The 26,214-nt window shown below is 36.9% G+C and overlaps 1 protein-coding gene across 3 annotated transcripts in view; it reads right to left on the bottom strand.

Moving 5' to 3' along the window:
• Lrp1b (LDL receptor related protein 1B) overlaps nt 1-26,214 on the bottom strand; it is a 1,970,757-nt gene that overhangs the window by 362,289 nt on the left and 1,582,254 nt on the right. For all 3 annotated transcript variants that reach the window (XM_029472167.1, XM_021181392.2, XM_029472172.1), the window contains exon 43: nt 20,661-20,865. In XM_029472167.1, the coding sequence (XP_029328027.1) occupies nt 20,661-20,865 (205 nt within the window). The remainder of the gene's footprint in view (nt 1-20,660; nt 20,866-26,214) is intronic.

Here is a 26,214-nt window from a genome sequence, read left to right on the forward strand (position 1 = left end):
AGTAAAGAACATCCCTCCATGGCCTCTGCATCAGCTCCTGCTTCCTGAACTGCTTGAGTTCCAGTCCTGACTTCCTTGGTGATAAACAGCAGTATGGAATTGTAAGCTGAATAAACCCTTTCCTCTCCAACTTGTTTCTTGGTCATGATGTTTGTGCAGGAATAGAAACCCTGACTAAGACAGGACGCTTGTCCCACTGCACTCAAATCTCTTAGTACTTCTCTGAAGACTTTCTCTGCCCTTCTTCAGTTGCTGCCAGACCTGCTTTGCTTGTTGTAACTAAAAATACATGCATGCTTTTCTAAAAAAGCATGCATGTTTTCCTGTCTTCATCTTCTCTGAACTTCCCTCCAAGAAGGTGCTAAAGTTAAGTACTTGTATTCCTTATGAATAAAATGGACATTGAGCAATGCTCTCTGAAGCAAGAAGGAAATGGCATATGTAATGAGAATGCAACTTGGTTTGGGCTGTGTACAGACTCCTCTTCTGATAAAGTACCTGGAAACCTAAAACCCTGATTTGCAAGGAGTTCATGTATTCTTTACCCCCAAATACTGTAATTAAGATATTCTATCCTGACCACAGTAAAAAATTCCCTTTTGGGGGGTTATGGAACGCTTTAGATGGTTTATCTGATCCTGATTTAATTTTGTTACCTGATATCTATCTAGAAAATTGTCCATTTCATCCAGATTTCCAGTTTTGTTGAGTATAGGATTTTTCAGTAGGATCTGATGATTTTTTTAATTTCCTAGTTTTTTTGTTTTGTTTTGTTTTTTGTTCTATCTCCCTTTTCATTTCTGATTTTGTTAATTTGGATACTGTCTCTGTGCCCTCTGGTTAGTCTGGCTAAGGGTTTATCTACCTACCTTGTTGATCTTAACTAAGAACTATCTCCTGGTTTTGTTGATTCTTTGTATAGTTCTTTGTATAGGTTTTTGTTTCCATTCAGTTAATTTCAGCCCTGAGTTTGTTTATTTCCTGTCATCTACTCATTTTAGGTCTATTTGATTCTTTCTGTTCTAGAGCTTTCAGGTGTGCTGTAAAGCTGCTACTGTATGCTTTTTCCAGGTTCTTTTTGGAGGCACTCAGAGCTGAGTTTTCCTCTTAGAACTGCTTTCATTGTGTCCCATAAGTTTCGGTATGTTGTACCTTCATTTTCATTAAATTCTAAAAAGTCTTTAATTTCTTTATTTCTTCCTCAACCAAGTTATCTTTGAGTAGAGCACTGATCCGCTTCCATATGTATGTGGGCTTTCTGTTGTTTTTGTTGTTATTGAAGACTTAGCATTAGTATGTGGTGATCTTATAGGATGCATGGGTTTTTTTTTCAATCTTCCTGTATCTGTTAAGACTTGTTTTATGACCGATTATATGGTCAGTATTGGAGAAGATACCATGAGGTGCTGAGAAAAAAGGTATGTTCTTTTGTTTTAGGATGAAATGTCCTATAGATATCTGTTAAATCCATTTGGTTCAAAACTCTTGGTAGTTTCACCATGTCTCTCTTTAGTTTCTGTTTTCATGATCTGTCTATTGCTTAGAGTGGGGTGTTAAAGTCTCCCACTATTATTGTGTGAGGTGCAATGTGTGCTTTGAACTTTAGTAAAGTTTCTTTTATGAATGTGGGTGCCCTTGCATTTGGAGCATAGATGTTCAGAATCGAGAGTTCATCTTGGTAGATTTTTCCTTTGATGAATATGAAGTGTCCTTCCTTGCCTGCAAACAGTAAGTAGAACCCTGAGCTCCTCACTCATGTGGTCCACTGTCACTCTTTACATTTTTAAAAATATTTTTTATTAGGTATTTTCCTCATTTACATTTCCAATGCTATCCCAAAAGTACCCCCTACCCTCCCACCCACTCCCCTACCCACCCACGCCCACTTTTTGGCCCTGGCTTTTATTTCTTCCGGATGAATAGTATGGCTTTGTTTTGAATTCATGCTATTTTGTCATCGGTGTGTACTTTAGTTTCTCAATTAAGATGCCAAGAGTCTGGAACCCCCTGAGCAGGACCATGACAACTACTAACATTTATGGATCCTTTTTAAATTATTTGATCAATGACATTAGAAGCCCATGAAAGTAAGACCCTGTTTCCAATAGACTGTTTATACTTGCAATTTCAAAAGTAAGAAAATGGAGAAAAGTAATTGCCAGTGATTAAATACAGGTTGGCCAATACGGGAAGCAGTAGGGTCTCTATAATGGCACTAGAATTAGTGAAATGATGATGTTTCCCAGGCTGTCATGACACTAAAATGGACATTCTGTTTGTCAAATTGTTTTCCAATCTGTTATCATAAGGAAGTACTTTCTGAGCGTATCCTTGGTAAAATTACTCTGCCTGCCTTTTCTAATATTTTGACTTTCCTTTCACTTCCATCTGCCATTATAAATTCTGAGTGGACCTCATCCAAGAAAGAATAATGCTAACTTATAAATGATCGTTTTTTTTCTTCAAAAATATTTATAGAATCCAAAATATCTGGAGTCTTTTACAATGCCTTACTTACTTTTAAGAGCACAAATAGAATTTACTATATTCTTAATAACAAAAAGTATGTAAAAAAAAAGTACTCTTTCTGAAAACAAAACAAAACAAACAAACAAACTGCTGGAGATGGTTCCATGGTATCAAGATCCATAGTCCTACATTCCAAAAACCAAACCCAAAAGACACCAACACGTGCTCTGCATTCAAAGGGGGCCTTTCCTTGAGCAAAATGACTGTCCACCTTTCTGACTGTCAACATTGTGAATGTCCTTTACCTCCCCACAGAAGCCCTGGATGTTAAGGAAGTCTCAATTTGGAAAGCTGAAACTGAAAAAAAGAAATGCTATATTTCATGAAGCTTGGTTGGCCTTTGAATACTTAATTTCTTTCAAGTAATGCCAGTCCCATAAACACTGCTCATCTAGTTGATAGCAACTGGATATTAAACCTGCTAACATTACCATAGAGAAAACTGAAAAAATAAAAAAAGAGTACAGCTGGTCTCTTCTTAGTTTAATTCTACAGTTATTTTAATGTAAGATCTTAAACTAAAAATATCATAGCCCTTCAACCAAGTATCACAGTCAAAGAAGCTCCTGCCTCTCTTGAAAAGCAAGGCAAAGCAGATGTTTGGACAGTCAAAAAAGCAGCACTGAAGTGTGGCCTTGAGAGACGCAAGGCACCGAATCTCAGAAGTACCCCAAGTACCTTTTAAGAGCATCACATGGCGTTTCTGTGGCATAACTATGGTTTCCATTATGTAAGAGGTAACAGACACAGGGATTTTTTGTTGTTTGATGTTTTCTGTTTTGTATCCATTGATTCTCCTGTTGAAATTAAAGTCAAAATGGATGTTCTTTCAACAAACAAGCACTCTATGTGTTTTGTATGGTCTATGAAGATGTCCATGCTTGTCATCGCATATGCTTGTGGAATTCCAGAAACAGTACAAACATCACTAGCCATCAATTTACCATCTTAGTGGTTCTCTGTTAGGGGAGTACCTTTCTTTCTATGGGTTTCAGAAAATGTTGTTGATAGCTTTATTTGGCTCAAGCAAATGGAAGTAGAAGTCAAGGCTAGGCAATTTAATTGTCAAGGACCAGACATCTGGATGACCTTTATATAGTGAATTTTGAAAGATGCAGATGAAATTTAAAATGTAAAAGAGGGTTAAAAAGGTAAGGCCACATTTCTAGCTATCTGAACCTAGAATTGAACTCAAAGTTATGTCTATACTAAGTCCTTTATAAAGATTCAATATAAACTTTTTTTAATTTACACTTTTCATAACTCCTGAAATAAATTTCCTTTACTTTCTGTTGGAAATTCTGAGGACCCCTGAGGGTTTTGAAAACCTACTGCTGGAAGCAGCAGTGTTCCTGTATTCAATGTATCTCACACTCAACATTCAATGTATCTCACACTCACAATTCTCTGTACATATGACAATATCTAACTATTCTTTCATGTTTGAGTTTCTTATAGTTTGAGCATTTACATTGAAATATGTCTTTTTCATGATAAATTAATTTAAATATCTCTTCATATTATTAGTTATCAAATCAAATTTGGCTAGATTACCATCTAAAATAGACATCATACAAAATTGAATTTTAGAGTACATACAGAATTGTTAAATACTTTATTATTAAAACATTGGACATATGTATTAAAGATTGTTGGAGCTAAATTAGCATTAATCATTAGAATTAGAAAAATAAGAAGATGACTATTGCTTACAGATATGGGGTTATTGAAGCAAAGCTTGTTTGTTATGATCAATGGGAAAAAAGTTTTTACCTCAGTGAAGTTTTAGTGAACTTTTTCCAAACCTTTACCCTGAAGTAATGTTTATCTTTGATATTGAGATAAGTTTCTCATATGCAGCAAAAGTGTCCTGTTATCAAATCCATCCTGTAAATCCTTGTCTTTTCATTGAGAATTCCAGGTTATTGATATTGACAGAAATCAATGAACAATGTTAATTCCTGTTATTTTGTGGCAGTTGTATTGCTGCTTCTGCTTCTGCTTCTGCTTCTGCTTCTGCTGCTGCTGCTGCTGCTGTGTGTGTGTGTGTGTGTGTGTGTGTTTCACTTCTTTTAGTTATGCTGATTTGTAATTATTTATCTTCTGTGTTTTCATGTGTGTGTATAACCTTGGTTTGGATTTTGCCTTCGAACTCTTTCTGTAGGACTGTGTTTGCAGATAGATAGTGTTTAATTTTGAATTCATCATGAAATACATTATTTTCTCTATTTATGGTGATGAAAAGTTTTGCTGTGTATGGTGGTTTTATTGGGCATCTGTTGTTTCTTAAGAGTCTGCAGCATATCTGCTCAAACCCCTCTGGATTTTACCTTCTGAGATTTAGAGCTCCCATTGAGAAGTCAGGTGTAATTCTAATAGATCTGCCTTTAAATGTTACTTGGTCTGTTTCCTTTGTCTACTTAAAATAAATTAGAGTTATCTAAGAAAAGGGAACCTCAATAGAAACAATGCATCCCTCAGGTTGATGTGTAGACAAGTTTCAGGGGGAGGGGCATTTTGTTGATAAATAATTGATGTCAGCAGGCTAAGGCAACTGTGGGTAGTGATATCCTAGGGTAAGTGCTCTGGGTTGTATAAAGATCAAACTAAGTAAGCCATGAAGAGCAAACCATAAGCAATGTTCCCCCATTGTCTCTGCTTCCGTTCCTATCTCCAGTTTCCCTCTTGAGTTTGCAAACCATAAGCAATGTTCCCCCATTGTCTCTGCTTCAGTTCCTACTTGAGTTTGCCTTGGTGATGGGCTGTAATCAAGACATGTGAGCCAAATAGATATTTTCTTCCCCAAAATTCATTTTAATTAGCATTTTTGTCACATCAGAAAGTAAACAGATGCATTTTTAACATTACAAAGATATTTTTAAGGATGTAGTGTTTCTACTTAGCAATATTCTATGAGACAAGTTTGAGCAAAGGTTCTCAAAGAATCTCAGACATAAGAAACATCAGCAATTATAATTTCTAGGAGCATCAACTTCTCTTTTTAAGGTTTTGAATCACTGAGGTAACAGATACCTTCCAAGAAATAATTAGCATGTACAGGGTAACTGCAGAGATGAAGGCTATAATCACACTGTCTCAGCCTCTGTCAGGCTTTGTTATTGCTTCAGAAACTGTAACGACAGCAGTGACAGGTACAGAACAGAAATCAAGATGGCGAATAAATTATTGTCTCTTTTCCTTTTGCCTTAATAAGTAGATTATCCAAGAGCATTCTGTTATCAAGGGAATTTTGCAATGTGTCACTAAGAGTACTCTGCTCACTAAATACTTGAATAGTGTTGTTACCTGTCTCACTGTTGCGATAAAAATAGAAAGGCTCATACAATTATGAGATTTTTATTATTACAAGGCTCATTTAAACTGTATGGATGCAATTGAATTAGAGTCTGAGTTAATAATAGAATAATAAATCCTCAGTTCAACAGGATAAATTAATTATAATATGAGACTTGTTAATCTTCTAATAAAACAGAAAAACATCATTATTCTTAAGCCTCTGTTTTGACAAATATGGATTAGGAGTAGAAGTTCTAATATTATAAAATAAATTACTTATAACTATATATATATATAAATATATGCATATATATAAACATTTCAGCCAACTCTATACAGTAATAACATGGTTTTCAATCAGAACAAAGCTACAAATTATAATAACCTAAAGATGCATCAAATCCATGAGTATGTGAAAGCCTTTAAAACTAATGCTATTTGACAATATATTCACTGTTTAATTCTTGTGGATATTCAAGAGATAATACACTCCAAGCACATAGTGCACAGAAAAAAAGACATTTGGAAATTTAAGTTGTCAGAAAACTCACTTCGGAATATAAAAACCTACTCCCTAAGGTTTCAGATTTCAGGCACAAAAAACCTTCAATACTCTCATTAAGACTATCTTATCAAATAGATTAGTCTATATTGTTTGCAATGAGATACCACCTAAGTTTCCAACAACCCCAGTACACTTTAGTCTCTCCTAATTGAAAAGTGGGCTGAAATATGTAAGCTCCTTTCTCATGCCTCGGCACTTGGAATTCTGATAGCATCAGTACCACAATTGTTTTTATCATATTTCATCAAGGAAAAGAAAGTGCAGATGTATCCTGAAAGGATTTTCCCAAGTGTAGATGATACTTCCCTGACTTTCCTTTTCTTCTGCATGGTCTCATAAGTTTTTAAACTGTATATATTCAATTTTACATCTTATTGATATGTTATGACATTTTGAATATTTCATAAAGTTTTTAGATCTCGATAACAGTATTCACTGTGTTGCCAGGGCCCTGTCATTTTGAAAAATTTGGATAAATAGTGATAATTTCTATAACTAATACAATTTGTTTTCCAAGTCTGATGTAACCTCTTTTTCTAAGGTGTCTGCAATCCTTGGCATTTGTAAAAATAAACCTCTAGACATGTTTCCACACTCTTTCTTCTATGTCAGTCTTACACCCAGCAAATGCATGAGCTCTCCTGCTGCTGCCTCTGCTTAGTGAAGACTTTTTCTCCTTCCCTACTGCCATTCTTCTTGCCTATTCTACCATACCTTATATGAGCTTAAGACCCTCCTCAGGCCAGACTCCAGTCTTTAACCCACCTTATTTTTCTGGGACAAGCCTTTACCTATCCTTCCTGTCATTATCACACAGTCGTTGTAATTTGGCTGTTCCTCTCATCTAGCCTTACTTAATTCTTCCACTCTGCAAAATTTCCATCCTCGGGGACCCATTGCACACCTCTGTCTCTCTTTTTAGTGCCAATCTTTCTCAAACAGAAAAGCATTTGGATTCTGAAACCTACCTCAAAGAATGTCTGTACTTTACCCAGCACTTTGACTTTATTTGACATGTTAATTATGTCAAGATACCCTCCCTTATCCTTTCTATAGACAAGGAACACCTCTATGTGTTCAGCACATGCAAACATTCTTTGAGGGCAGAATAGGTATCATAACCTAATTGGTACTGTAACAGTTTCCAGCTGTGCTAATTACTTTTGTGTTAACTTGATACAAACTAGAGTCATCAACCTAGAAGAGGCAACCTCAGTTGAGAAAATTATCTCATTGAACTGATTTTGAGGAAGTCTGTGGAGCATTTATTAGTGATTGATGTGGTATAAGAGCTAGTCTACTGTGGGTGGTATCAGGTGGTCCTGTGTTCTATAGGAAGGTAGGATGATCAAGTCTGTAAGCAATCTTCTATGGATTCTTCTTCAGTTCAGCCTTTAAGTTTCTGCCTTTATAGAATAGAGTCTGTGAGATAATAAGCCCTTTCAAGTTGCTTTTAATGGCAGTGTTTATCATAGCAATAGAAAAAAAAAAAAAGAAACAACTAGGACATAAACCCTGAGTCCTAGTAGGATCATAAATGCAAGTCAAATGTTCTCCAAAAAATGGCATATGATTTTCGGCTTTTGGAAGGAATGGAAAAGGTTGTTATAAAAGTACTAAAAGTGGTCAATTTGACAAAGCCAAACACTTTACTGGAAAAAAAAGGCAAGAAAAATACAAGTTTATTATTCTACTTATCATGAACCAAGGGAAAATATACTTCACAGAGTGATGAAGAAATTATATTCACCTTCACATCATTTCTCAGTCAGCCACAAATAGAAAATTAGAAAAAAAGTATCTTCAGAAAATTAGAGGACTGCTCTTACATTCTTCTACATAGAATTACAAAAGCATTCTTCAAGGTTTTTAATAATGGACCAAAGCAAATAGAATCAGGCTAAATATCTAGTGCTGACAACAACCTTATGTCAGACTCCTCAGACTTGGTGAGTTTTCTGGGATTGATCCCTACTACTTAAATCCCAGAAGAATCAAAAGTCCATGCTCTCTCCACTATCAGTCTGATGGAACACAAAGTGCAATGGTTAATCTTAGTTGACATCCTGACACATATGAGAATAAGAAAACCTCACATGAGTAATTGCTTTTATCAAATTGCCATATGGGTGTGTTTGTGGTGCATGTTTTTATTGCTATTTGATAGGAGGGACCACATTTTCACTGTTGGTGGTTTGACTCTTGGGCATATGATTCTGGATTATATGAGATGGCAAGTCAATAATGAGATTCCCTTCATGTTTGCTCAACACATCTAGATAACCTCCATGCTTGCCACTTCTGCTTCTATTTTAGTTCCTTCCTGGACTATCTCCATATTTCTACCTGGAAGTATAAGTTAAAATAAACCCATGGGGGCTGAAGAGATGGCTCAGTGGTTAAGAATGCTGACTGATCTTCCAGAGGTTCTCAGCTCAATTCCCAGCAACCACATTTTGTCTCACAACCAGCTGTAATCTGGTCTGCCCTCTTCTAGTGTTTTTGAAGACAGCAACAATATACTCACATATATAATATAAGTAAATCTTTCACAACAACAAAAATAAAACCATGGTGTTTATCACAGTAACAAAAGCAAACTAGATCAGGAGGAAGAGGCAGGTGGATTTCTGAGTTTGAGGCCAGCCTGAAAACAAAAAAACAAACAAACAAAAAAAGCAAACTAGAACATAGGTTAAAAGCAAACTAGAGCATAGGTTAAAGATGTCAGCCTATTTTATACCTCTTATATATGAGAAGGAAATATTCAATTATACTAGTATTTGCTGTATATATGAGATCCTCCCTAACTCTCTGTCTCTCTCTGTCTCTGTTTCTGTCTCTCTCTCTCAATATGGAGCAGAACTTACTCCATTAAAACTAAGCAGGCTAACTTATAGCTGTTCAATATGTTTCTGTATTCTTTCCTCCTTTCCTCATTACTTCCTGGTTATACTTAGTTATCTAACCCTCCTTGTAGGACATGCCATTCTAGAAAAGTTATGTGTATCTATTAGTTATCTTTATTCACAAAGTCCTAAAGCAGCAAACCAATTTCTCCTATTTTTAAATCTAAATTCATCCCTTTCTGGGGTCTCTTACCATTCTCCTACCATCTGTTTATTCTTGTGTCTTTTATACATCCTCCCAAACATTATTACATAATATACTCTTATACTAAGTAATGTATGCAATCCCTCAGCCTTTATGTGTCAAAATCAATGTCTACTCACCCTCTGTAATTTGAGTAACTGGAGAATATCATTATCTGACTTCTCAAAGCTCAAATTTTATGATCTACTCTCTCTACATTAATTTTGACTGTCAAAAAGCTAGGTATTCTACCACTTAGTCCATGATTTGTGTCTTAGTAATTGAGCTATCATATCATATCCACCTGCTGGTCTGTCCACTTAAAAACTTCCATCTCAGATTTGCCCTTCTGCCTCATATTCTCACAGTTCTCATACACTTTTCTTTCTATATCCCTTGATCTTTCTTGTCATTTATCTGTTACACTTTTTCTTTTGTCATTTATCTGGACAGAGACTGTTACTCATGTGATCACACTGTAATCTGGACAATACTTCCCTAAGGATTTCATGATGGCCCTCATTTCCTTGTCCATGTCCATGTTTATGATACATTATATCTCAAGAACTCTCCACAGAATTATTGCTCACACAGAGATGGCTTCTTTCTCTATATGATCTCTTCTGACATGTCCCTACAACATATCTCTATCCTACTTAATTGTAGGATTGATCATGGATATCAGATGTCTTTCTCTAAAAATCAGATAGCCTCTACTTAATTTAACTTACCTTGGTCAGGGTACAAATGTATCTTTCTAAAGAATACCTCAAAGATTCAATGTTTTAATCAAGGAAACATCGTTTCCTCCAATAAAAACAAAATGAAGCAAACCCCAAAATTAAACTAGCTTATTTTGGGGAGATAGTAAGTTTATTTGATATCTAGATCCCATACTTGTAGTCTTAGCTAAATGTTCTTTTTGTTGTTATTTAATTAAAAATAATTTTTTCTTTCATTACCAAGGACATCCCTATATCTCAACCACATCCTGCAGTCTGTATATCCACCTAGACAACTTTAATTACCTTTATGATCTTCCTTAACTTTACAAACAAAATAAATATGGACATCATTCAAGTAACCACAGCTATAGAAAAGTAGAAGACATCTCTAGCTGGCTACATTACTGTAAGCTCAAAGGCTGCAGACCTCAACTCTAAAACCATTCTGGTTGACTTTAATATCTTATACTTCTAGTGTCACAAGTGCAAACTTCCAGATATAACTAAGGCCACCTGGTACTACTCTGTTCTGTCAAGTATCTCTGAACTCAACAAGTGTCCATACTTCACATGTAAATCCTTTGGACCAGTTTCTCTGTGCCTCTCACAACTACCAACCATTGCTAAAATATCATGCCTTTGGGTACTCTGTTTACAAATTTCTCCACTTTTTACCCTGTACTGATATAGGGATATCGTTGATAAAACTCAATTACTTGTTTCTTACATGACACTAACCCTTCTATTTTCTTGGATTGCATTTCTAAATGAACCCAATAATCTCTGGCAGTTTGGTCCCTCTATGCACTTTAGAAGACATACTTTTAAACCTTAATGCTCCCCGGTTCTTTCTCCCATTACCAACCTTCCGATGCCTCATTTTCTACTCATGCACTGTCTATAACTTGTCCTGAAATTCAGACATTGCTTTTCTTCAAATTGCCAGATGCATTGCATGACACATCCCAATAATAACCCCTTTATTGAATTATCTAACATGGTTTACAGGGTACACTTTACCCAGATTATCTTCAGGTTACAGGCCTTTTATATATTTATTTATTTTTATATCACAATTCTTCAATGCTGTAGCCTATGCCAACTTCTTTGGAAACCTCCCTGCCTTTCTTTGCAGCATCACTCCCCTACTTTTACCTCTACTCATTACGGAAACCTAGATTTGTTTCCCTACACATCCATGTATACAGCCAATATAAGACCAGCTGACAAACGCAAAAGTCCTTACCCCCACCCCCACCCCCATGGTGGAGCTCATAGAGTCCTGTGGAAGAGATTGGTGAAGGATTGAGGAACCCAGAGGGGTCATGGATACCACAAGAAGACCTTGGCCCTTGAGGACTCATAGTGTCTGAACTACCAACCGAAGAAAATCCATGGGCTGCACCGAGGCACCCTACATGTATGTACCAGATGTGAAACTTGGTCTTCATGTAGTTAGCTGTCAGGAGCCAACAAGCTAATAACTAGCAGATGATCTTTCTGAAACGGTCTGCCTTGGATTAAAATCTACGATGGGATGGATTTCCTCTGATAGGAATGTCCCAGGAGAAATTCATTTTAGGAAAGATTCCTGCTATTAATATGCTTTTCTTGTAGTGATGCTATATAGACAAATAGATGATTTCTTAATCCTTAATGATAATCCAATAATTCCTAAATTTATAGTAATTATTAAGCTCTTTTAATAACACTGATATTCAATGCTTTCTGATAATCTAAACTGCGATATAAAGTCTGCCGGTCTTTAGTGTCACTAGTTAATTCCTTCTGAGATAATAAGCAGGCATTCTACTACTACTATTCCAAAAGGTTGTAAACCATTAACCAAAGGTCAAAAAAAGGGAACTAAGGATTTGTTATAGGTACTAGGACAGAAGATAAAATTTTGATTGAGTTTATATACATATAAAACTTCATTAATAACTTAATTATGGTTTTTAATTCTCCATGAACCTGTGGAGCTATGACAGGTGATACATGTTTAGCCAGATAATTCCTCCTAATTGGTATGCATGTAAACATTCTCTGTTGTAAACTTCTTATTTGACTTATGATTTGAATCTATATGTAAATGTGTGGGTTTTACCATGTGAGATCGTGTATTGTGAAAGATGTATAAGTGCTGATGACAAAGAGAAAAGGTTCTCTCTCTCTCTCTCTCTCTCTCTCTCTCCCCTTATCCCCATTTTCTTAGAAGTCTCCTTGCCCAGCTTTTCTTAGCGTTATTCTCCTTATCTTCCTCTTCTTAGCACTCCTTATCCTGCTTTCTTATACCCAGTTTATCTGCTTCTTTCTAAAGTTCCCACTTACCCTCCTTTTCTTACAAGCCCCTTTCCCTAGAAAGCTTTCATAGGAAACTTTTTTCAACTTAGAAATAAAGGCTAACTTCACTTTTCAAAGTGTCTCTATCCTTTTCTGTGGTTTCAACAAGACTGAAAGTTAGAGCTTAGCAATTCCTGCAGAGATAGAACAAGGCTACTTTACTTAGTCTCCTGCTGTTGTAGGATGAGCTGCTAAACAGGAAGAACTCAGAAGGCAAATCAGCTTCTGAGGCAAAGTGACTTAGAATTGAGAATAGCATCAATGGGAGGGGAAGGCCATTGGTCCTGTGGAGGTTCCATGTCTCAACATAGGGGAATGCTAGATTGGTGAGGAAGAGTAGGTGGGTGGGTGGGGGAGCACCCTCAAAGAAGCAGATGGAGGAGGTATGGGATAGAGGGTTTTCAGAGGGGAAAATGGGAATGGTGATAACCTTTGAAATGTAAATAAATAATAAAAAAGTAATTGAGATAGAAAAAACTTTTTATCATTATACAGAAACCCTAAAATTCTGTTTCTCATAAGACTAAGTCTTACCCACTCTGATGCTCTTTCCCTGCATTAAGAAGAACCAGGACAAGAAAAAGATCCACAGGGTTGCCCCCCCCCCACCAATGGCAGTTTTTCCTAACAGTGCAGTAGAGGGTGTCTTTGACTTGATTGCCTGTTTTTGGATTTATTTACCTAATTTTGACTGCCTTGCCAGGACTCAGTAGGAGCGGATGCCCTTACACTTGGTTTAAACTTGATAGGCCCCGGGTAAGTTTGTATACATGGGGAGTCTCCCATTCTCCTCAGAGACTGAAGAGGGAAATGGATAAAGGGAGTTTGAGGGTAGGACTAGAAGGAGAGGACAAAGTGAGGCTGTGAGTTGTGATCAGGATGTAAAATGAATACGAGAGAGAGAGAGAGAGAGAGAGAGAGAGAGAGAGAGAGAGAGAGAGAGAGAGAGAGAAANCCGGGTAAGTTTGTATACATGGGGAGTCTCCCATTCTCCTCAGAGACTGAAGAGGGAAATGGATAAAGGGAGTTTGAGGGTAGGACTAGAAGGAGGGGACGAAGGAAGGATGGAAGTTATGAACAGGATATGAAATGAATACGAGAAGGAAAGAGAGAGAGAGAGAGAGAGAGAGAAATGAAGGAAGGAAGGAAGGAAGGAAGGAAGGAAGGAAGGAAGGAAGGAAGGAAGGAAGAAGAAATCACCAAAACCAAAATAGAATAAACAAAACAAAGCAACAACAAAAATCCACCAGATAAATACTGTCATACTCACCTAAAGGTACTCTTCTGTCCTTTCTTTTCCTCGGGTACCTGTTATAGTTGTACTCTATTTAAAACAGATGACTTGATTTATCCTAATTGTCTGAGGACTCAAGGGTATTTTAAGGTTTAGCAGTAGGGATTCAGTGAATCTTATGTATCCTCATACTTCCAAAGCCTTATACTTAGGCTACATTCTCTAAAGAATACACAATCATCGAAAATAAGGTTATTTCTCAGGAAAATTGGAATGTTACCCCATGGATTTTCTCTATCTCCTAACCCTCTAGCATTCCCATTGTCTCAAAAACTCAGGAGAATTATTCTTTAAGTAACATCAACTTATATCTGCTTCCTAGCCAATTAATTCATTATAGAGGCATTGGACACCTTTACAGTAAGCAAACTGTTATTGCTGATTTTTGTTTGTTTGTTTGTTTTATTTCCTTGCTGTTTCTCCATTTACTTGTCCCCTTGCAGTCCCGAGTATACATTCATCCAACTGAAGTTCTTGCAGGTATATATAGGTGAAATAGCTACCTTCATTACAACCTCCAAAACCAAGTAGATCTGCATGCGGGTACCATTCTTCAAAACTGCAGAATTCTGGATCTCATCACTGGCTAGGAAGAGATCCCCTGTCTCTTCCTTTAGGAATGATGCTAATTCTATGTAAATCAGTCCAGAATAGTGCCAGGTGCAACAAAGAAATTCTAGAAAACAACCAAAGTGGCAGAAGTTTAAGAAAAGTGTCAAGAACACATATTGGGGAAACAATGGCACTTCAGATATAGTGCTGGCAAAACTAGATATCAAATGAAATGAGCCCTTTTGGTATCAGAAACCTGCTTCACAGATCGATTCTGAACCCAGTCATGACTGTTACATCACTCATAGGTGACAGGGACCTGCACATCTGTTGCCATGGCAATCACCATATATTCCAAGTGTCCATTTGGCTTACCTTTACCTATGAGCAGTTACATCGCAGCCTAAATAATAGGCAGACCCTCTTTAGCTTCGTTCTATATTCTTCTCTCTTTTCTCCCTCTTTCTCTGTTGTGTCCTTTTGGCCCCCATCCCCACCCCCAATAAACCTCTCTCATGTGGATCTGCATTGGCCTGGTGTGGCCTGTCCAGAAACAAGCTGTGTTTCCAGCACAACTTTGGTGCTGAAATACGGGAAATACATGTGGACCACCGCTCCCTCAGCCACCAATGTGACCTCAGCTACTATTGCAACCCACTGGCTGTGGGGCGCACAGTGTGACGTTGCCCCAACCCACCGGCCACAATGCAGTGTGGCACAGCAACAAAGCTGCAACCACCCAGCTGCTGTGGGAATCGCAGACTTTCACCACGTGAGCTCCTGCTACCACTGTGGGACATATGTACTTCTACCAAATGAGTTGCTGCCGCCACTGTCCACCACATAGATCTAGCTTCTGCCATGTGTGTTACTTAGTTGGATGGACCCACACCAACCATACAGTTTCACATTTCGTGCTACCAGACCACTAAAATTCTCATCAGCATATTGGTAAGTTTTTTCCTCCAGTAGGTGGGAAGGACCCTGACTTCCCAAATAAAGCCTTGCCAGCCTTTTTGGGCTAAGGGGTTGGCATTTATCGCACCTCCCTTCTCCGGGCTTTTGCCGCAATTCAGGAAACCCTAAGCCTAGGTGAGATGCTTTCTGGTGAGTCCTGGATTCACTGTGTACAGCCTCTAGAGGGTTTAGATGACAACTGAGATATTTAGCCTGGCCGGAATTTTGTTATTGGATTATTCTCGGGACGCCAGTACGAGTAATCCAATAAACCTCCAATAGGTGTTGTCTTTGAACATACCTCCAGGCTCCCCATTGGGGTGTCTCCTGGAAAATCGCATATCTCTGATGTTAACATCGAAATTGAGAGCATCAAAACTAGCCAATCTGTGAAATAAGGACTGGTTCAGTACCCGTTAGATAATGGCTTCAAATGGCCACTTAATGGCACACTAGACCTAATTATTTTATGGGATCTTCACACATACTGCCTGCAGTCTGGTAAATGGAAAGAGGTTCCCTATGACCAAACATTTGCCTATCTTAGCTCCAACCCCTCCCTGTGTTCTTGTTCCCCAACTCAATTTCTCTTAGCCATGAAAGCTCCACCAGATGATGCTATAACCCTCAATCCAGATAATGGACCACGTCCTTTCTGCTGCAGACCTGTTTCCATTGCCTGCAAAAACCAAAACTGTGCCCTCAGATTCTCTTCCTCACTAGGCTGTCACAGAGCTTCCCAACTTGTCCCCAATCTCAGAAAATGAGACTCCACCACAGCAGCTGTGCTTGATCTCACTGGATTAGACATGGGCTTCTCATCCTCCCGCTGCTGTTCCTTTCCATCCAGGGTAGCCCTTACATCTGGAGATTCGAGGTTCAAGAAACCCCCACAGATAACAAACAGTCTTTTCAAATAGGGTCAGGAAACTGCTCCATAGTCAGACCCAAGGAACGGATCGAAATTGCTGTCATTCCTGTATATGTTATCCCATCTAAATATTATGATGTCTTTACTTGCCTTCTCTTTGATCAGACAAAAGATGATTGTAAAAAATGGCTAGATGGATATGGGGCTGCCTATGTTTTTCTTATAAGATACATATGCTAGGATTATAGACCAATCACTTCTTCTATCAACAACACAAGACATCCTTTTTCTACATACAAGACCCATGGAATCTCAGGTGGAAGACAGGAGTTGTTGGTAAACTCTACCGTAAAAATCAAGCCCATTCCCCAGTAAGTACCATCTGCATCCAGAGAAAATATGTCTCAATTGCCCAACTTCTAGATATCATAAAAGTAGGGGAAGTAATCCAACTCTCCTCTGAGGTCCTTACCTCTTTGACATCACCCTCATAAATGGCACTAACTTGTCATTTCACCTTTTGCTTCAAACCATGACCTCGGCTTACCAACTCCTTAATGTCACCTGACCTGGCTGCTTTAAAGATTGCTGGCTATGCATACCCCTTGGAACTAACTCACAATCACCGCCACTTACAACCTCTCCAGTGATACTGCCCAGTAACCTTACCTCACCTTTTGTCAGCTGCCCTTATTCTGATGTTGCCATGATTCTGTACCTTTTCTCAATCCCTCTTTTTGGCATGGCAAACTGTTTTAAGATCTCCAGGACATGTTCTATAGGAATGCTAAGCTCCCTAGACTGCAATAGAACCACAACCCTTGATACCTCATCTCTGCCACAATGCCCTGCAGTCTAAACCACGTCAATTCTTTGTGGTACTCAGGTATATCATCGCCTACCTGCCAGCTAGTCAGGAGTTTTCATGTTGGTACTCCTTTTCCCTGAACTAGGAGTATCCAAGAAAAATAGCCCCTGCCAATCCCAGTGGCAGATGTGATAGCTGCCTAACATAAGAGGGCAGTTCAGGTCATGCCACTCTTGATCATTGCAGGAAAAGTCACAGGTACCGGTACCGTAATTGCAGGGATAAAGACTTCTACAACCCAATATAATAAGGTCACTTCCAGTTTGACAGCGGTTTTCAAAAAAATATCTGAAACCATGCTTTTAATCCAGAAACAGATCGATTCTTTGGTAGCTGTGGTGTCAGACATAAAGAATTTCAGGGAATGTAAAACCTCCAGTTCTGAGATTTTCGAAAATCCTATATGGAAGTGAATATTCCCTTTCCTATCACCTCTCCTGGTCATCTTCCTGGCCTTATTATTTACTCCCTGCCTCATTAATCTTCTTTCTACATTCCTTCAACAACAAATACGAACAATTTCTAACCAAACTGCTAATCAGTTACTATTACAGAATTACCTGCCTCTGTCCACAGAGGAGCTGCTATCCACAGAGATGCTTGAGGCAATCATTTACCAAGTGGACAGGATGGTGAAAGTCAGCTACACCCCAAAGTTGACAACACCCCTAGACAGCAGGAAGCAGTTAAGATACAAGATGCCCCTATTCCCTTTCCTCTTAACCCATTTTTTCCTTCTCTTTATGATAAGAGAAAGGGAGGCATGTTGTTATCAGGAACCAGCTTTGCAGAATAACCTACAGAAAGTTAAGAGTTATTTGTAAACTCTAACAGGGTTCATATTCAGAATTTATAAGAATACTACCAACATAGTTAATATTTGTTCCAATTAAAAATTGGAAAAGACCTGAACAGATGGTTCTCAGCATAAAAAAATTACCTAAGAGGTGTACAAAGAAACATGCCACATAGTTAATGATCTAAAAAATATAAGTCAAAATGGCAATGAGTTACCATATTATCCCAAGTCACCTATTATCATAAGGACAGTATGAGTAACTGAATGTGTGTGTGTGTGTTTGCTGGTGTCCATGTCAATATGTGAATATGTGAAGATGCTTCTACAGTATGGAGATGCACACTAGTATAGTCTCTGTGGGAAATATTATAGAGCTTTTAAAATTAGATGAAAATAAAGCAACAAATGATATAGAAGTCCCACTACTATATTCACTGGGAATAAAATTCTTCTGTCAGCATGGTATGTGCCCTCTATGGTTAGTATTTTCATATAGCCAAGAGTGGGAGTCAACCTATGTACCTAAGTGTGTCAACTGGTAAACAGCTAAAGAAAAGGTGGTAATTATATATCACTCTAAAATGCTATCTGGTCACAAAAAATTCTATCACAGGGAGTAATGAAAATATATTGGGAAAGTATTATTTTAAGTGAAATAAGCCAGGAATTGAAAGAAAAATCTCACACCATCACTCTCCTTTGGGGAATGTAAGGGAGCTGATCTTTCAGAAAGACAAAGTACAGAGGCTGGAGAAGGTAACACTTGGGGAAAAGTTGTTGAAGGATACAAAATTGGGTCATAGGAAGAAAATAGTCTGCTATTCTAAGGAGATGACTATCATTAACAATATCATATTTATATTTAAGATAACTGGAACAGAGGGTTTTTGGATATCTTTCCAACAAAGAAAAGGTCTATGTTTAATACACCATACATCGATCATTGCCTATGAGCACAGGTATATGATGTGCCCCACAATGTGTTTATTTTTACCAATGAATTGCCAATTTAAATGTTCCCAAGTATACAACCCATAAGACAAAAGAATACCTTGATTTTGAAATTTTTCCTCCAATATTATGACCTAGCCAGAAATAATCATGGTTTAAACAACAAGGAAAGCAAAGTTACAATCACAGTTGTGTGTGTGTGTGTGTGTGTGTGTGTGTGTGTTTAATATGACAAAACTCTAGGGCACCCACAGTAATATCATGAGGAACAATGGGAGAATAAAACCAATAGACACAAAAATAAATTGGGATGAGTGAAAGGTTTTCTGAGTAGCTACAAAAGAATTTTCTGAGTTAGGACATAACAGAAATTAGAATCACTCTGAGTATATTCATTTACCTGGCTATGTTTTCCATACTATTAACTAATATTTCCATCCATAATTTCTATTGTATTCTACATTATCCTCACAATACTTGCAGGTCAAAACTTCAGTCTATAAAAGCTAAGCAGTTTGCCTAAGCCTCATGACCATTAAGTTTAAGAGGTAGATGAAGAATTTAGGTGTATGATTCTCTGATCAAGGTTACTGATTTTAACATAAACTGAACCTCATCAAGGCTGCTGCCCATTATTTTTTCAATGTTAATAAAGCAGTTAACTCTCATCTATCAAGGAAATTTAAGCCACCACTGGAGAATACGAGTTACCAAAATATAAATCAGTGCATTGCTTCTTTCTTCAAGGAATTCAACAAATGCATACCGCTCATCTTCACATGAATCCATACCTTGCTTCACAGCAAGGAATGGTGCACACAACCACTATAAAGCTTAAGGTTACAGTATTATTTGAACCCACAACTTCATTGCTAGCTGAATTCATAGCTAGACAGTATTTCAAGAAACAAAAACAAAACAAAACAAAAAACCCACTAAAACTACCCCTTTATCATGTTTGCTCATATAAATTCAGAGTTAAATTATGATCAGTTGGTTTGCCTTTTTCTGTAATAAAGCTTTACATGAACTGGGCTTGTTCTAATTTCATCCATGTTCTGCTTGCCTCAGCAGTGTAAGGAGTTATAGACCATTTATTCTGAAAAGTTTCCAACATTTATGATATGGCCTTTAACAAGGTTATTTTCCTCCCATCTCAAATCTTCTTCAAGGCATCAGAAGGCCGAGAAATGGGGATTCTGTACTACTGACTGATCCTGGGGTGTTGGGTGGTAAAACTTGTCCCCAGTGGTATAACCAGTTAGGAAAAGCTCTTCGTATGCTAAACTATTATAATTGTCAATGCTAACATTTCTAGAAGAGATAAAGAACATATTAGGATGTCAAGATTATGTACATGCTATGAGGCTTATTCAGGGGACAGCATAATTTTATTCTACCAACACTTCATGTGGCAATATGAGAAAAGATACAAAAACTTCAATGGGTATGATAGGATTGTCTGGGAACACAATCTAATTTATGTGTTTTCAGAACTTTGGTAGTGACTTAGATTCACATAATGACTCTTTTCTTAGTTTCCTTTATGCCACTCAAGTTCAGTTCAATTTAAAACTGGGAATAAATTCATTATGTCTCCCAGAGTATAAGTTATGAAAGGTCTTCTTTAGGATAACAAATGTGCTTAATAATGTTTTTCAATATATCCACAGAATGTTTGTGTGTTGAATAGATTATTCAATTAAATTAGATTATTTTTAAAATTTCTTGATAGGTTTATGTTAGAAAAGTTTAAAGTTCATATTTTGAAAATTATTATATAAAGCTTTAATTAAGAAGCACGTAATTAACTTACATGTCGTTGTGATCCATCGTATTCACATCTTTCAATTTTTCCTAAGCTGCCATCTGAGAAATACAGCTTTTCTGCACGGTGGTCAATGGTGAGTCCGTTTGGAGTGAGAATGTCTGTGCTGACCACCACATGTGCGTTTTTCCCAGTCAAGGTGGCTCTCATGATGCTGGGATGCTGTTCATTCCAATTCGTCCAAAACATTAAACTGATTAAAGGAAAAATCATAAGAACAATTGGAAAAATATTATTAAAAATAAGAACACTTGTTGAGATACAAGACTGTGAAGTTGTTTAATAATTTCTTCTTAGTCTATGGCCATCTGGATGTCTAAGTGATAAAGAGAGTGAATAAATTTTTTCCTGGTTTCTTTTAAAAATCCCCAAAAGAATCAAGCAAATATAATTGCCTTGTATGTGCCTTAAGATACCACTTCAATTATGTAGACACAATCTGATGCATAATGAAGAATAATTAATTATGTAACTAAGCAAAACAAAACAGTAATCTTACATTTTCAGAGAAATAAAATGATTAAATTCCCATATTTCTATAGGTTTTATATTTTTACTCACACAATGATATTTTAATTATATGTACATAATTTAAAAGTATTTCTGGGGACTTTCAAACAATTAACTACAGTATCTGTTATATACAGATGTTAGACTAATGTCTGTACAAGTGTACTGAGAGGAAGTCTTTAGAGCTCAGCAGAAGGGTTCAGAGCCTCTAAGCCGTATCTTCATTGAATATCTTTTTGCATGCATATAAGACTTTTCTTCTGCACTGTCTGATATAGGTTGCTACGTAGGGGTAAAGTCATCCCAGAGCTGAAGGAAAAGCTCACTGGCATGGCCTTCTGTGTTTCCACCCTGAATGTATCCGCTGTGGATCTAACATGACACCGGGAGAAACCTGCCAACTATTATGACATCAAGAAGGTGTTAAGGCAGGAACCAGAGTGCCCCTTAAAGGGCATCTTGAGCTATATTGAGGACGAGGTTGTCTCCTCCAATTTCAATAGTAACTCCCACTCCTCCGCCTTTGATGCTAGCATTGCGTTGCTCTCAATGACAATGTTGTAAAGCTCCTTTCCTATATGACAACGAATAAGGCTGCAGCAACAGGGTGGTGAGCCTCATGGCTTACATGGCCTCCAAAGAGTAAGAGCCCTGGACCACCCACCCAAGCAAGGACACTGAGAGCAAGAGAGGCCCTAAGTTGCTGAGGAGTCACTGTCCCAACTTGGCCCCCAACAGTGAGCATCTTCTTTACAATTTTCATATCAGACCCCAATAATAACAGGAGAGGCCTAGGAAGCCCTACCTACTCTCTTGAATGCCATCAATAAACTTCACTGCACTACCACCCTGCCAAAAAGAAAAGGAAATGCAGAGCAGAAAGGCAAATGAAAAGGGGTAAGTAAGCTAGAAGTCTGAACCCTCTAAATATTTGTAAAAAAAAAAAAATCATGCTTAGCTTATAGGAATCAGGAAACTCTACTAAAATGATATTTTATACTTATATCCATATATTTCAATATAAAAACTAAAGCCAATCTAGGATTATGACCATCAATATTACTAAGAAAGTTCCTGAGAAGTTTGTTAAAATAAATTTCTGTACCATATTGAAATCAAAGCAAATATTTCTATTTGTTAACTTAAAAAAAAACCTCATACATATCTCTAGTGTTTGTTAAAATATAACATTTACTTTTTTTCAGTTCTAAGAAATTTAGAGGTGTTGTGTTCTGTGAGTGAGCAAAAGCAACAAAAAAATAAAATTATCAATACTCCTAGCAATAAATTACTTTTTAGGATGAAAGGTTGATTAATTAAATCATTTTTATTTAGACATGTAATATATAATATTAAATTCACCATTCACCTACAATATTTTCCTAGGTTCTTCCTTTACAAAGTTTGGAACTATTTTCCTTTATTTTCTTGACTTAACTCATAGACAAAAAGTGGAGAATGAACAATTCAATTTGGAGAAATCCAAGATTAGGCAAATTAGTGGTATCTGAGTCAGGTCTGGAATTCAAATATTCTATTATTTATGATTCATAAATTTTCTTTAAAATATGTATTGGTCAACTGCTAACAAAAGGGATTTAAATGTGTCATCAAGATAGATATGCAGATGATGATTAAAATGACCTTTTAACGTTTAAAAATTTAATTATGAATTCATTTTCAGCTGAAATTCTATGGTGTGTACAATTCAAACGTGCAGTTTCTAGATACAATTTAAAAGTATTTTTGGCCTATTTTATACTAAGATGAAGCAGTCATCAATTGATAATTATTATAAATAGTAGCAGGAGTCATCTACCTGTGATTATTTTAATTAGTTTATTCATTCCTTTGACCCATTTTTTTTCACTCTTACTATAAACAAATATTACTGTGCTTATCATGACATGATGTTCAATTAGGGAATTAAGTCTAACCTCAGTTGCAAATAACTTTGACAAACAGTTCTATGATAGCAAGGGTTCTAGCCATTTCCCTCCAAGAATGGAGGTAAGTAGTTAACAGCTCCATGCTTCATCTTTTTCAGCTGCTTGAGAAAAGACATTTGAATTTTGTTCAAGGAAAACTGGGTGGAAATTAATTTGAAACAAATGGAAAAGAAAGAAAAATCAAACTATTCTTATTTGTAAATGATATGGTATTATACTCAAGAGACTTGCAAAAGTTCATCAGGAAACTTCAGAAAAAAAATCATTTCAGCAAAGATGTAGGGTACAGAATTAATTTGCAAACACCAGTGGTCTTTCTATACACCACCAGCAAATATACTGACAAAGAGATCATGGGTCTCATTTTCAATAACATCAAAGACAACAAATTACATTGGGATAAATGTAAACAATGAAGTAAAATACCTCTTCAAGGAAAATATTAAACCACTTAAGACAGAGATTAATAAAGACACTGAAAAACAGACAGACATCAAATGCCCATGTATTGGTGGATTAGAAGAATTGATATTGTGAAAATGACCTTTCCAAACAGTCAATTTACACATTCAATGCAATTCTAATCAAATCCCTACAATGCTTTTTATAGCAATAGAGAAAGACAAGTCCTAAAGTTCGTATGGAAACAGAAAAGACAGCATATAGTGAAAGAAATCCTGAACAACAACAAAAATAATACTCATAGGATTACCACTCTAGACTTCAAGATGTATTACAGAAATACAGTGATAAAAACAAAATTTTACTGGAATAATACTGTCATCTAGGTCAATTGAATAAAACAGAACAACAGTCCTGAGAATACAAAATTACACTCATCTAATATTTGACAAAGAGGACAAAATATATTAGAGAAAAGGCAGCATTATCAACAAGGTACTGGAAAAATTGGATGGGTACACATAAAAGTGACACTATATTCATATTCACCATCCTACACAAAATTATTCCTAATCAGACATAACAATTTGAGACATGAAATAGCAAAAATGCTATTAGAAAAAAAATGCATAGGCAATGCCCTACAAGATACAGGTAAGGACTTCCTGAAAAGTGTTCCATTTGATAAGACTTGTCAAGTGGGACCTCTTCAAACTGAAAATCTTTTCTACTGCTAAGGAAATAATCATTTGATGGAAGAAGTCCTCTGAACAGGGGAGAATGTTTTTTAGGTACTAATTTCCAAATTATACACTTAACTCAAAACCTGGAAAGTCGAAGAAATTAGTGATAAAATGAAAAATGAGCTGAGACTTAAAAACTGACGAGCAATTATGCAAATGCAAATTCAAGCAACTCAGCAATTTCATGTCACTCATGTCAGAATGGCTCATAAAATAACGAAGAGCAATTACTGATGACGTGGGGGAGAAACAGTAATCCTCGTTTACTTTTGCAGTATTGTGAACTGGTACAGACCTTCTGGAAATCTTCAAGACACTAAGAATAAATAAACCATGTACACCAGCTATAGCACTTCTTGGTATAAACCCAAAGGACTTAATTCTTACTCCATAGATACTTGCTCACCCTACTTCATTGTCGCACTGTTCACTACAGCTAAGGGATGGAAGCAACCTTAATATCATTCAGTAGATGGATGAACAGATAATTGAAGAGTGGTAAATAGACATGATGGAATATTTATATTATTTAGCTACAGCAACTGAAATGAAATTTGCATGCAAATAAGTACCTCTTAGAGTATATTATATTGAAAATAACCCAGACATACAAAGACAAACCTCAGAGGTTCTCTCTCTTTTATGGATCCTAGCTTTGAATCTTAAGATGTGAGTATACAGCACCAAGGAAATGGCAGAAACCAGAAAAATATAAAGGGGACATAGAGGAATGGGGGTTCTGGTAAAAAGAGTGATACAGGTTATTAGAAATAGTAAATAAAGAACTGGGGAGTATATATATATATATATATATATATATATATATATATATATATATATTGACAAAAACTCTGGACTAATAAAACCCCAGTACCAGTCATGAGAAATTTTATTTCTCATGACTGGACAGTTGGCCAGGAAAGTCCAAATGACTCACAAAGTATATAAGTTCTTGGTATCACTCTTGTGCATGTCTCAGAATTTGAAGGAATATTGCTATTAGTGAAGCGATTACATACTTACGGCATATAAACCAGAATCTAACCTCAATGCATCTTTATTGTGGTCTAGCTTCTATAGTGGCAGAAATTATAGTTGCATGCTGCCAAGGGAGGTAAGAAATTAGCAGTCCCACTCATCTGTGAAATCATAAGCCACAATAATGCCCAGCAAATAAGATAGCCCTAAAGGTGCAATAGTGGCCTTCACATGTCAGTGGCAGCCAACAACTGTGTAATTAGACTGAAGGCCCACCAACATGAGGAAAATTTCTTCTGGTTTTAGAAACCTAGTTAACTTTATAAGACTAATAGGTCATAGGTCTTAAAAGAGTATTAACTATTATCTCTTTGATAGATTAACAAACTTATAAATGTTATCCTATGATCACAGAGAGATAGATGAGATATAATAGACACATAGATAGAAATGAAATAACTTCTCATAATAGAAGCTCCCCTCTATAGGAAATGAAGGCTGTTACTGAACACAATGCAGGGACAACAGATTGTGAAGACCTGAGCCCCAGGGAGTACATTTGAAGCATAGCTCCTGCATCTATAACTCAGAGAACATCACAGGCAGGGGAAGGATCAGAAACATTGTAAGAGCCAGTGTCCCAGAAAGTCGATGGATGTGTGATTGCATCTTAGAAATGGCTGCCTAAACAAAACCGTGTCAATAATATCGAGACATGTTGTCATGGAAGAGAAAAACCTCATTGAAAAAATATGAGCAACGAATGTTTGCAGAAAGAGGGAGATTAGCTTCTCCCAGGGATCAACTCCCCAGTTGTTATCCCATACAAAGAGGTCAGCTCTGAATCTGAAAAGACACACACTCACTCACACACACACACACACACACACACACACACACACACACACACACACAGAGAGAGAGAGAGAGAGAGAGAGAGAGAGAGAGAGAGAGAGAGAG

This window comes from Mus caroli, chromosome 2, assembly GCF_900094665.2.
Source record: "Mus caroli chromosome 2, CAROLI_EIJ_v1.1, whole genome shotgun sequence".
In the NCBI taxonomy this organism is placed as follows: Eukaryota; Metazoa; Chordata; class Mammalia; order Rodentia; family Muridae; genus Mus; species Mus caroli.